The sequence below is a fragment of the Esox lucius genome, chromosome 5, assembly GCF_011004845.1.
Source record: "Esox lucius isolate fEsoLuc1 chromosome 5, fEsoLuc1.pri, whole genome shotgun sequence".
NCBI lineage: Eukaryota > Metazoa > Chordata > Actinopteri > Esociformes > Esocidae > Esox > Esox lucius.
Genome location: NC_047573.1, coordinates 31,882,587 through 31,896,322, shown reverse-complemented (window position 1 = coordinate 31,896,322; position 13,736 = coordinate 31,882,587). Strand labels below are relative to the sequence as shown.

The following is a 13,736-nucleotide window of genomic DNA, read 5'->3' as shown; positions in this document are numbered from 1 at the left end:
TAATTGAACAGTTGCACTAGCAGGAAGTGCTCCAGGAGAGGAATGGAAGCCAATGCCCTTGATTAGTTAAACAAAAGGTTAAATGTCTAAATGAGTGGCCATTCAGACTATTGTGGGCTGATTAAAGAGACTACAGTGAAGCTACCAGCAGGTTGTTTGATGGGGTGGTCCATGACAATGCCCATGGGCTGGTTGACACTGGTCATAACGGTGGTTGTGTTGCCCCCGTGGAACTTGTTGGTCCTTAGGATCTGGGAGGTGTAGCGCTCCGACCAGTAGATCTGATCCTCGAAGATAGTCATGCTGTGGGGGTGCTGGAGAACCTATGGGGAGGGAAGGGGTGGGGAGGGACAGAGGTTTATACAGGAGAGTTCTAACATGAAGAAATAAGAAAAAGATATGATGTGGCTGAATTAATTTACATATGAATGAATTTATTAATAAAAAAATAAGGATGTTCCAAAATAGTACATATCCATTAAAAGTACACATTAAAGCCAGAAGCCTTGTTTTTTCTCACAATGAAATTGGGAAGGGGTTTATGTATTGGTCTTTGTCTATTCACCACACACACACACAATCTGAGACCCAATTTTTACCCAAATACTTTTGAATGTTGTTTCTTGCCATAAAAAGGTCAGATGGTGGTGCTATAAGAAAAGACTAAAAATGCAAAGCCATTTGACCTATAGACATGAACAGGTACATTGGTTCTTCATAATAGATGAGTAAAAACCCCTAAGGAATGTTAAATGACGAACGACCAATCTACACAAAACCTGAAATACCAACCCTCAAAGCACTTCTTTAGATTAATACCTAAATGTAAATGGCTGCTATTTACCACACAAAAGCATAAAATCTATCATCCACCTCCTCTAAACCATCCCATTGTCAGTTTAACCATCCTAACTCTCTGCTACATCAGTACTAAGGGCCATTATAAAATGTTGTGCTCACCGCATCACTGGCCATGACCTGGAAGCGGTTGTTGCCGTTGTAGTCGCAGTAGTCAATGTACTTCAGGTAGGCGTCCGCAAAGTAGACACGTCGTGTGCTGTAGTCTAGGGCCAGACCATTGGGCCAGTAGAGTTTGGTGGTTACGATGGCCTGCCTCCCGCTGCCATCCATGAAGGCCCTCTCTATCCTCGGGTTCTGACCCCAGTCCGACCAAAACATTAGGTTGGTCCTGGGAAAGATACAGATATGTAAATGTATGCATAATAATGATGCCAAAAATAGCTAGCTAGATCATTTTGGATTATTTGAAGGTAGGTAGAGCATTACATTTATAAGCATCACTTTATGATATGCTGATTGAAGCGGTTGTTTATATAAAACATTGTGGAGTGCTCATAAATATGTTATATATGGTTTATTCATGACATCCTTGTGTAGGCACTGTCTTAATGTTTTACTGAAGTATTGCTGTGATCTTAGCAGTGAGAACACTTACTGGGTCCGGGGGTCCAGAGCCAGTCCACGGGGTCTGGTGACATTCTTGGTGAGAAGAACCTTCCTAAAGTGACCATCTAGGGTGGACACCTCGATGTTCTCCATCACTGAGTCAGTCCAGTAAAGGTTTCTCCCCACCCAGTCCACAGCTATGCTCTCTGGTACCACTAGACCAGTGGAGAACACCTAGAACCATAGAGGAACAAAGACAGAATATTAGAACCCAATGGAATGTATTCAAATGTATTTAGGATATTTGTTTTCTTTCATAGGTTAACGTCCTAACAGCATTTTTATTATATATTAATTGTTACAAAAAACAGACTTAAGCATAATTTTCTTTTTATCTGTAATGTTCTCAGACCTCTCGTATGTCTGTGCCATTCAGAAAGGAGGTATAGATCTTCTTTAAAGAGGTGTCGGCCCAGTAGATCCTGTCTGTCAAGTGGTCAAAGTCCACGGTCACTATATCTGAACCGCTAACCACAGGGTGGATGAGGGGTGGCCGGAGGTTGACTTTGCTGGAGATGATCTGACTGCGCTTGGTAACTAGGAGCGTGGCCGCTGCGGAATCTGGGGATAAACAGACAGCAAGGGATGACGTCACATCCACAGTGAAGTGTGCTCAAATGTACTTGTAAAATGTAAAAACCAGCACATGTGGAGTTCAGCTGTCTAGGCTGCTGCCTGATGTGTGTAACGTCCCGGGAGTGTTGTCGTGTTGCATTCCATAGCTTTTGAATTTTCAATTCTAGTATGTTGTATTTCTATGCTTGGTTGTATTTCTATGCTTGGTCTGGCTCCCGTTACTCTTGACGATTCCCACCTGTCGGCCCTTTAGCAATCCCTTCAGTCTGTCTTTTACTTTGTGAGGTATTGCTTGTTCGCACTCATTACTGAGCTGGTGTCTGTCCTAGATATATATACAGCTCCGGAAAAAAATAAGAGACCATTGCACCTTTTTCATTCCTTTCCAAAAAAGTCGAGAAGGAAGGTTGTGAGTGATGAACAGAAGGTTTAAAATTAAGAGACCACTGCAAACTGAACGCTTCAAATTGTTGGAAAGGAAAGAAAAAGGTGCAGTGGTCTCTTAATTTTTTCAGGTGCTGTATGTACATATATACTGATCATGGTTTTTTGATTTTGATTGCTTGTCGACTTTGATTCTCGCCTGATCCCTTTGTACTTTTGCAGTTCTATCTAGGTTTTTGTAGTTAGTGACCTATTGCTTGCCTTTTGGACCTTTGATTCAGCCTGACCCCTTTTTGTAACTCAGCCCTCCAATGAACCTACTGCGCTCAGCGCTTGAACCATTTCCCTCGCCTTGGGTGCATTCGTTACACAGTGCAATTGTACTGCTGCAGCATGTATTCAAACCAACATCTTTTTCTGTATGTATATACACTCACCTAAAGGATTATTAGGAACACCATACTAATACTGTGTTTGACCCCCTTTCGCCTTCAGAACTGCCTTAATTCTACATGGTATTGATTCAACAAGGTGCTGAAAGCATTCTTTAGAAATGTTGGCCCATATTGATAGGATAGCATCTTGCAGTTGATGGAGATTTGTGGGATGCACATCCAGGGCACAAAGCTCCCGTTCCACCACATCCCAAAGATGCTCTATTGGGTTGAGATCTGGTGACTGTGGGGGCCCACTGTACATGACAGTACAGTGAACTCATTGTCATGTTCAAGAAACCAATTTGAAATGATTCGAGCTTTGTGACATGGTGCATTATCCTGCTGGAAGTAGCCATCAGAGGATGGGTACATGGTGGTCATAAAGGGATGGACATGGTCAGAAACAATGCTCAGGTAGGCCGTGGCATTTAAACGATGCCCAATTGGCACTAAGGGGCCTAAAGTGTGCCAAGAAAACATCCCCCACACCATTACACCACCACCACCAGCCTGCACAGTGGTAACAAGGCATGATGGATCCATGTTCTCATTCTGTTTACGCCAAATTCTGACTCTACCATCTGAATGTCTCAACAGAAATCGAGACTCATCAGACCAGGCAACATTCTTCCAGTCTTCAATTGTCCAATTTTGGTGAGCTTGTGCAAATTGTAGCCTCTTTTTCCTATTTGTAGTGGAGATGAGTGGTACCCAGTGGGGTCTTCTGCTGTTGTAGCCCATCCGCCTCAAGGTTGTGCGTGTTGTGGCTTAAAAAATGCTTTGCTGCATACCTCGGTTGGAACAAGTGGTTATTTCAGTCAAAGTTGCTCTTCTATCAGCTTGAATCAGTTGGCCCATTCTCCTCTGACCTCTAGCATCAACAAGGCATTTTCGCCCACAGGACTGCCACATACTGGATGTTTTTCCCTTTTCACACCATTCTTTGTAAACCCTAGGAATGGTTGTGCGTGAAAACCTCAGTAACTGAGCAGATTGTGAAATACTCAGACCGGCCCGTCTGGCACCAACAATCATGCCACGCACAAAATTGCTTAAATCACCTTTCTTTCCCATTCTGACATTCAGTTTGGAGTTCAGGAGATTGTCTTGACCAGGACCACACCCCTACATGCATTGAAGCAACTGCCATGTGATTGGTTGATTAGATAATTGCATTAATGAGAAATTGAACAGGTGTTCCTAATAATCCTTCAGGTGAGTGTATATAATTCACCACTTCTCTGGCCAATTAAGCATGAAATGTCTGAAAAAATAAGGATTTCATAATGTCTCTTAACTACGCTTAACGTTTTCAGAGGTACTGGAAATGTAATTCGCCAGTTCACCTGCGGCTTTGCAGGTACGACCATCGGGCTCCAGTAGGTAGCCATCTGAGCAGGAGCATCGGAAGGAGCCTCTCTCGTTGTAGCACTGCTGACTACACCAACCCGGGATGGAACACTCGTCGATGTCATCACAGGTCTTGGAGTCGTTTAGGAGCTGGTAGCCTGGCGGACAAGTACACTCGGACCCGAAAGGACCTTGGATACAGCCGTCGCTACAGCCCCCGTTGTTCAGCGAACAGTCCTCCTCATCTATGCAAGAATAAACAGAGTTCATCTGCTCAGATTGTGTACATTTAAGATAAGTCTTCCCATTTACTGTGAATTATGATATTGTTATAGTACATGTCTGTTTAATAAATGTAATATTTAAATATAATACCTATGACCACTCAAACATTAAACAGTGTTGCTTAGTCATGTCACATAAACCTTAACATCTGCACTGAAGGTCCAATATCAATCTCTGATAAAGTCAATATACCCTACACAACAAAAGTGTCCAGATTAGTTTTTCTGTAAATTGAAATGTATATTGAAGTGTTAAATACCAGGAAAAGTGAAAATTAACCCTGTGTTGTTAATGAGATCTCATCCCACTGAGTGAGGTTAGGTGCATAAGCTAACACTCCTGGAGTCTACTAACCTGAGCCTCTTCATGGCGGAATTATCTAAAATACTTAAATCATCTAAAACCACATTTTCAGTGCAGAGGTGTCTTTCAATATTATTTATCAAACTTTGCAAAGTGTTCTGCCGATAGGGAGGACCTGGTTCGCAACTCATGTTGCTTTTCGCTTGACTGGCTGTAAAGGATGTTCAATTTGTCAATATTTTGAAATGGTTTCCAGATCAATAGAATCTGAAACAGCTAACTCAAGTATCTAATTCATACAATTCTATGTTAGAAAGTTAGGAAACATTTCTTTAAGTCTTATAGACACGCATGATGTTGTCCCAAATAGTAAACTTGCCCCATCACTAACAATGAATAACCAGTGGGCTTTTTACCATTCTTCTGTGAATCATGCATTACTTTAGGCAGGTTAGTAGGGCTGACTATTTCATCCGCCTTCTGCTTGTCCAGTTCGACAACTTACAGAAAGATAACGGTTGGTGATTCTCTATCAACAGAACCTTTAGGAGTCACATTCGTTGCTTTTTATCAACGTAGTTTACTCATTGATAGAGACCGATCATTTGGTTTATGATGACATTATCCTGTTCACTATAGTCTTTTTCATTTCACTTGCAATATGCTCCACTATTTTAGTGGGGCTGTATCTTCAGGGTTAAATCTATTCTATTCTGCCTCTGCAGCTCAATGAGGCTCTCACAGTCATGACAGATGTTTCTGGCCAAATAATAAGCAGTTCCAAAGGGCAACAGTTTCATTTAATATTGTCTCTGAAATTATCTGTATCAACTGGCTAAATGCTGCCATTTGGCTTTTGCTCAAATATTATTTTGCCATTTCATGGGCTTTGGAATGAGGATGCCTTCTAATTATATTTTGCTGTCAGAAGACATTCTTTATTCCCTCCTATCACGCTCCACCATTACAAATTCTGCTTGGGCACGGCCATTGTTGATAGCGCTCATACTTCCCTGCTCTGTCCAGTGGCACTGGTCCTGACTACTATTTGCTTTACTATTGTTGTTAGATGCTTCTTTGGGCTTTTTCAAATAATGACAGATAATGTGCTTTGATGTTTTTGCCAAAAAAAAGCAATTTACATTTTCTGGATAGCTATATAGTGTATTCCATGGCAGATTGCAAAAACTTTCTTCCAGTTTTCGCACCTGTTACATAGACCGACCTAGACACACCATTGCATAAAGAAGTTTCTGGCATGTGTGTTTGTGTGTTGATACGAGGTCTCTCCTCAGGACCGGTCTCACTCCACCGTCAGTTCACTGGAATCATGCAGCAGGCGGGGGATTCCTCTTCCCTCCGCTGGCCGTACCTGGGGGAGGGCAATTTTTACACCCAACCTGAGGTGGTGAAGGAACCGCCCGCCCCTGCCAAGCCTACGTGGGGGGTTCTGGGGACGCCCCCCTTCAATTACAGGCCCCAGGGACGGGATTTCATTACTTCACCAGAGTGGACGGCAAGGAGAAGGCTGTCTCCGAGGGTATCCCTCGATTGGAGGCTGCCCTGGCCGCGTGCCTGGAACCAAGAAGCTGGTCCTTCCTTCGCAGAGGGATAGAGTAATCTCACAGTTCGCTGAGAAGGCTTATTCTTTGGGCGCCCAGGCCATGGTTGCAGCTAACAACATCACTTTGCTGGTTGTGTTGCTCTCTAGGCTGTCTGCTGGCTAGAGCAATCATCCAAAACATCACTAGACGACATCTTAGCCCTCTTAGCACCGAAACCCCAGTGGCTCCCCGGCCCAAAATGTTCCCCTCCATAGCCCAGGGCACTGTGTCCTTAAGGCCAAGAGCTCCAAAAAGATGCACAAGAAAGGTCAGTACTCCTACTGGAGAAATGTCATGCTTTTTGTATTATGCGTTGTCAACGCTCTATACATCTAGGCTGTGCCCAGGAATAGAATTATTATTAAGAAATGCACAATTCATATATTATCTTCCTCCTATTGTCGTCTAAAGGAGCCAGTTGGGATGCAGAGATCTGCAGAGTGTTTCTGTCGACCTGGAAACGGCCATGATGAGGCACCGCTGGGTCAAGACAGCCTTTCCAGCCCTGGGATGAAGATGATGTGCTGGACATTGACACCCTTGGTCCACTTGGTCCATGTGTCCCACGTGCGAGCAGGAGGAGGGCCTCGGCACGGGCAGCACTGAGGGCCCAATACAACATCCCATTCTGGACCAGGATGGCCTTGTGTTATTTCCTGGGCAGGAGCCGGATCATGCTGCCTAAAAACTATTAACCCAACCAAAATGTATGACTTTGGCCACTGGCTGTTTTAAAAGCTTACTAGCCAGTAATATGTCGCTAGATGCAAATTAAGCATTGTGTTAAACTGAGTAACGTTTCTTATTAAGTTTCCCTCCACCACAAATAGCATCTATGAACTGTATGGCTTTTGCCACTGGCCATTTTAACAGCTTATTAGGCATTTGTGAATGACATTGATACAAAAACTACTGTATCAATATAGGTGACGATAACTGATTTTTTTTTTTTGAAAAGGCAAAAGAATCGTGCAGCCAGCGAAATGTATGTCTATCCTGAAGAAATCCTGAGACATAATTTGAAAATCCACCAGAAATAGTCGCAATATAAAAGTAAACAGTTTCATTTTAGGCTTCCCATAATGTAGCTACTGAAGGTTGTAGCCAGCAAAGTTTTGTCTATCCTTAACATGCAGTGGGGAGAACAAATATTTGATACACTGCCGATTTTGCAGGTTTTCCCACATACAAAGCATGTAAATGTCTATAATGTTTATCATAGGTACTCTTCAACTGTAAATGACAGAATCTAAAACAAAAATCCAGAAAATCACATTGTATGATTTTTAAGTAATTAATTTGTATTTGATACATCAGAAAAGCTAACTTAATATTTGGTACAGAAACGTTTGTTTGCAATTACAGAGATCATACGTTTCCTGTAGTTCTTCATCAGGTTTGCACACACTGCAGCAGGGATTTTGGCCCACTCCAGATCCTTCAGGTTTTGGGGCTGTCGCTGGGCAATACAGACATTCAGCTCCCTCCAACGATTTTCTATTGGGTTCAGGTCTGGAGACTGGCTAGGCCACTCCAGGACCTTGAGATGCTTCTTACGGAGCAACTACTTAGTTGACCTGGCTGTGTGTTTTGGGTCGTTGTCATGCTGGAAGACCCAGCCACAACCCATCTTCAATGCTCTTACTGAGGGAAGGAGGTTGTTGGCCAAGATCTCGCGATACATGGCCCCATCCATCCTCCCCTCAATGCTGTCGTCCTGTCCCCTTTGCAGAAAAGCATCCCCAAAGAAGGATGTTTCCACCTCCATGCTTGGGATGGTGTTCTTGGGGTTATACTCATCCTTCTTCTTCCTTTAAACACAGCGAGTGGAGTTTAGACAAAAAGCTCTATTTTTGTCTCATCAGACCACATGACCTTCACCCATTCCTCCTCTGGATCATCCAGATGGTCATTGGCAAACTTCAGATGGGCCTGCACATGCGCTGCCTTGAGCAGGGGGACCTTGCGTGCGCTGCAGGATTTTAATCCATGACGGCGTAGTGTGTTACTAATGGTTTTCTTTGAGACTGTGGTCCCAGCTCTCTTCAGGTCATTGACCAGGTCCTGCCGTGTAGTTCTGGGCTGATCCCTCACCTTCCTCATGATCATTGATGCCCCACGAGGTGAGATCTTGCATGGAGCCCCAGACCGAGGGAGATTGACCATCATCTTGAACTTCTTCCATTTTCTTATAATTGCGCCACAACAGTTCTTACCTTCTCACCCAGCTGCTTGCCTATTGTCCTGTAGCCCATCCCAGCCTTGTACAGGTCTACAATTTTATCCCTGATGTCCTTACACAGCTCTCTGGTCTTGGTCATTGTGTCAAGGTTGGAGTCTGAGTGTGTGGACAGGTGTCTTTTATACATGTAACAAGTTCAAACAGGTGCAGTTAATACAGGTAATGAGTGGAGAACAGGAGGGCTTCTTAAAGAAAAACTAACAGGTCTGTGAGAGCCGGAATTCTTGCTGGTTGGTAGGTGATCAAATACTTATGACATGCAATAAAATGCAAATTAATTACTTAAAAATCATACAATGTGATTTTCTGGATTTTTGTTTTAGATTCCGTCTCTCACAATTGAAGTGTACCTATGATAAAAATTACAGACCTCTACATGCTTTGTAAGTAGGAAAACCTGCAAAATCAGCAGTGTATCAAATACTTGTTCACCCCACTATATCTTCTTTTGCCACTGGCCGTTTTAAGTGCCAATTATTCAGTCGTGAATGACATCTATCTATCAATATAGGTGACAATAGCTTACTTTTTCGTTAAGTGAAAAGACGAGAGAATCGTGTAGCAAGTTTTTGTCTATCCTGAACAAATCCATTATCCTGAACAAATAACCACCAGAACTGTTTTATTTTAGGCTTCCTATTATGTAGCTACAAAAGGTTAATCCCTGTCCTCAGAGGTGGGTATATGGTTAATCCCTGTCCTCAGAGGTGGGTATATGGTTAATCCCTCTCCTCAGAGGTGGGTATATGGTTAATCCCTGTCCTCAGAGGTGGGTATATGGTTAATCCCTGTCCTCAGAGGTGGGTATATGGTTAATCCCTCTCCTCAGAGGTGGGTATATGGTTAATCCCTGTCCTCAGAGGTGGGTATATGGTTAATCCCTGTCCTCAGAGGTGGGTATATGGTTAATCCCTCTCCTCAGAGGTGGGTATATGGTTAATCCCTCTCCTCAGAGGTGGGAATATGGTTAATCCCTCTCCTCAGAGGTGGGTATATGGTTAATCCCTCTCCTCAGAGGTGGGTATATGGTTAATCCCTCTCCTCAGAGGTTGGTAGATGCTGTAGACTGTAAATCTGTATAAGCACCACTACACCACTGACTTCTGTCCGAAAAACATAATTGTCCCTTACTGCAGAGGGGTGACTCGTCAGCTCCGTTGGGGCAGTCCCTCTGTCCATCGCACACCTTCCCCAGGGCAATGCACACCTGGTCAGTGGGACACAGCCACTGGCCTGAGGCGCAAGTGAATGGAGGGGTGGGGCAGTTCTGCTCGTCGCTCATGTCCCTGCAGTCGTTGTCACCATCGCACACCTGATAATGACAATGACCACAATGCAAATATGTTGATACATTTTATTGTGTCATCCATGTATTGTTGAAGTCCTGTGTTAAGAAAAACCTTTTTTAGTATGTTGATAAAATGAATTATTTCACCCCCTTCACTCCATCTGCCCCCTCACACACCCAAGCCTGTACTCCCTCAACCTCCCACCCCCTCACCCACCCACCCAACCCTGTACTCCCTTAACCTCCCACCCCCTCACCCACCCACTCACCCACCAAACCCTGTACTCCCTCAACCGCCCACCCCCTCATCCGCCGCACTCACCCACCAAACCCTGTACTCTCTCAACCTCCCACCGCCTCATCCACCCACCCACTCACCCACCCAACCCTGTAGTCCCTCAACCTCCCACCCCATCATCCACCCACCCACTCATCCACCCAACCCTGTAGTCCCTCAACCTCCCACCCCATCATACACCCACCCACCCACCCAACCCTGTAGTCCCTCAACCTCCCACCCCATCATACACCCACCCACCCACCCAACCCTGTAGTCCCTCAACCTCCCACCCCATCATACACCCACCCACCCACCCAACCCTGTAGTCCCTCAACCTCCCACCCCATCATACACCCACCCACCCACCCAACCCTGTAGTCCCTCAACCTCCCACCCCAGCATCCACCCACCCAACCCTGTAGTCCCTCAACCTCCCACCCCCTCATCCGCCCGCTCACTCACCCAGCTCGGGGAGATACAGTTGCCGTTGGCGCACTGGAAGTAGTTAGTTTGGCAGGTGATAGTGGGGCACGAGTTGTGTTCATCTGAGCCGTCCTCGCAGTCTCTGTGCCCATCGCACTCCCACTCGCCGGGCAGGCACAGGCCGTCCATCTGGCACTGGAACTCATTGTCGTGGCAGAGGCCAGGTCCTCGCGTGGCTGTAAGAGATGACAATAACAAATGATTGAGAAGACGTCACCAGGCACATCGGAAGGAAGAGTATGAGAGATTCGTATGACTTGACCTCAGATAATATAAAAAGTGAATCAAATCAATCCAATGTGTTTTATAAAGGGGTAGTCACAACATGATTATTCAGAAAACCATGTGGCATATTCAAAGTTAGGACATAGAGTTATTCTTGTCGCCATGGGAGGTTTCAACTTACGACAGCCGTTCTCATCGGAGTGGTCCCTGCAGTCGTAGACTCCGTCACAACGGTAGGCGCTTTGAACACACTGGTCACCCGCGACACAGGCAAACTCACTGGAGGAACAGGAGAACTCTGACAGGAAAGGAAGAGGAGGTGGTAAGGGAGTGGAAAAGGAGGTTCATATTCAGGGGGGATGGAAGAGTACAACAATGTCATTAGGCAGTAGTAGGATGAGCCAGAACAGATAGAAAATGAGAGGGCGGGCAAAAACATTGTACAATATTCAACACAAATATAACCAGGATATTTTTTTACATTTTATATTCCACAAAATGTCCTTATTATATCTGCAGTGGTAGGCAATGAGCAGACAAAAGACACCCTGCTTGTTGAATAGAAATGTAAGCTATTTTGAATAAAAAATAGTAGCCTTCTTGAATTGAGAAACAAGCTTGTTCAATAGAAAGCATGTTGGATGGACAATTTTATTTAATAAAAAATACAAGGTTGCTGAGGATAAACAGGAGCGTGTTGGATAGAAACAGACGCTTTCTGAATAAAAACAGACGCTTGTTTAATATAATAGATGCTTGTTAAATAAAAGATGTAATGTGATGACCCATCTTACCGCAATCCTTCTCATCAGAGCCGTCCATACAGTCCTGGTCTCCATCACACACATAGGAGCTATAGATGCAGCGGTGGTCAGGACAGAAGAAGTACCCAGGCTGACACGTGCTAATGGTCCCATCTGACAGAACAACAGACTTACAATTTACCAAGCAGATATAAAACATTGTTTCTACTATAAGTGGAACATAATATTTGCTTGGCAAGTATATTAAATAGGAAAGATTTGCAAATGTTTAACTAAATGTATCATGTGCTTAGAAAGACAGCTCTTGAAACGAAACACCATATAAATCAACAACAAAATAGTTCACAAAGTTCACAAAGCAATCCTATTACAGTATGCTTTGTCTTGGTCCTTCCGACTTCTACTCACTGCAGTCCCTTTCGTCTGAGCCATCGCTACAGTCCTTGTCGGCGTCACACGTCCAGGCTTTTGGGATGCATCTGCTGCCGTCGGTGCAGGGGAACTGCTCCGGACTGCAGGTGAACGGCAGACGCGTTGGGCAGTTGACTTCGTCTGAGTAGTCACCACAGTCGTCATGGCCGTCGCAACGCCAGCCAGGCATGATGCAGTGTTTGTTGTCGCAGGTGAAGGCATGTGGGGAGCATGTCATGCCTGGGATAGAGGTGAAAGAGGAGGAAGAGAACGCTGAAATCTGTGGGCAGGGCGTAGTACAGTGGGGTTAAACAACCGCACTTTCCGTCTTCACTCCTAGGACAGTGTTGGGCCAGAACAAGAAGTTTGGGTAGATAGATTATAAAGCCAATGTTTTAGTGGGAAATATCCACTATTTGTTAACGGGGACATACAGTAGATTAACTACTGTTTTGTCTGTGTTTGTTTGCTTTGTTACCACAATATGACACAAAGGTTCCTCTTAGAACAAAAAATGGGGAACTGTGTCCAGTCTTGTCCCCCCACCTATATCGGTGCAGTTGGCCTCATCCGTCTGATCCAGGCAGTCTTTGATGCCGTCGCACCAGAAGGAGTTTGGATGACAGCGGTCCACGTCACAGAGGAAAGAGTATTCCCCGCAATTGGTGTCTACGGGGGGGACCGAGTCGTCCTTCACACAATCCCTCTGGTTGGGCTGGAGCTTCATGCCGTACGGGCAACCACACACGCGGCTGGACGAGGGTGCGGGGAAGCAGAAGTGGCTGCAGTGGCCGTTGGGGACCATGTTGCACTGGCTGTTGTACACTAAGACAGAAGGAGCGAGAGAAATGGTGTCTGGATGACTAATACACAATGACACCTTGTTGAAACGTTGTAAAGTTTATCTTGCATTCATTTGTTTGCGACTTGAGACTCGGTTGAGTTCACAACAGTAAAAGTCACGTCACGGCTTTAGCAGTCCCTTAAGACAGTAGTAAGAAAGTAGTAAAAAACATTGCTTAAATGAATAGCAGAAGAAAGTAGGTTTAGAAAGTAATCTAAATGCTAATTAGGCTAATTTAGAATAATAGGTGTGCCTGAATAATAAAATGTGCATGAACAATGCTTTTTCACTCACTGCCATGAAGGTCAGCTGTGTAAGCCTTGACATTTAGGATTCCAGAGATTCCCTTTCGGATTGGGATAATTTCCCCTCCATCCCTCTTCTGCATCCGGAACACTGACCTGGTCCTTGTGTCTGACACAAACAGGTACTCTAAAAATAAGACAGAGAGAAAAGGAAGGATAGTGAGAAGGAGAGAAAAGGAAGGGAAGTGAGACAGAGAGAAAAGGAAGGGAAGTGAACCAGAGAGAAAAGGAAGGATAGTGAGACAGAGAGAAAAGGAAGGATAGTGAGACATAGAGAAAAGGAAGGATAGTGAGACAGAGAGAAAAGGAAGGGAAGTGAGACAGAGAGAAAAGGAAGGGAAGTGAGACAGAGAGAAAAGGAAGGATAGTGAGACAGAGAGAAAAGGAAGGATAGTGAGACAGAGAGAAAAGGAAGGATAGTGAGACAGAGAGAAAGGGAAGGATAGTGAGACAGAGAAAAAAGGAAGGATAGTGAGACAGAGAGAAAA

At 44.5% G+C, this 13,736-nt stretch overlaps 1 protein-coding gene across 1 annotated transcript in view; it reads right to left on the bottom strand.

Moving 5' to 3' along the window:
• lrp2b (low density lipoprotein receptor-related protein 2b) overlaps nt 1-13,736 on the bottom strand; it is a 94,023-nt gene that overhangs the window by 54,426 nt on the left and 25,861 nt on the right. Inside the window, exons 20-31 of the mRNA XM_029120088.2 lie at nt 13,238-13,375; nt 12,646-12,924; nt 12,097-12,339; nt 11,719-11,841; nt 11,106-11,222; nt 10,679-10,875; nt 9,780-9,960; nt 4,211-4,459; nt 1,820-2,028; nt 1,457-1,641; nt 961-1,189; nt 146-323 (exon numbers count right to left, since the gene is read on the bottom strand). Coding sequence (XP_028975921.2) covers nt 146-323; nt 961-1,189; nt 1,457-1,641; nt 1,820-2,028; nt 4,211-4,459; nt 9,780-9,960; nt 10,679-10,875; nt 11,106-11,222; nt 11,719-11,841; nt 12,097-12,339; nt 12,646-12,924; nt 13,238-13,375 — 2,328 coding nt within the window. The remainder of the gene's footprint in view (nt 1-145; nt 324-960; nt 1,190-1,456; nt 1,642-1,819; nt 2,029-4,210; nt 4,460-9,779; nt 9,961-10,678; nt 10,876-11,105; nt 11,223-11,718; nt 11,842-12,096; nt 12,340-12,645; nt 12,925-13,237; nt 13,376-13,736) is intronic.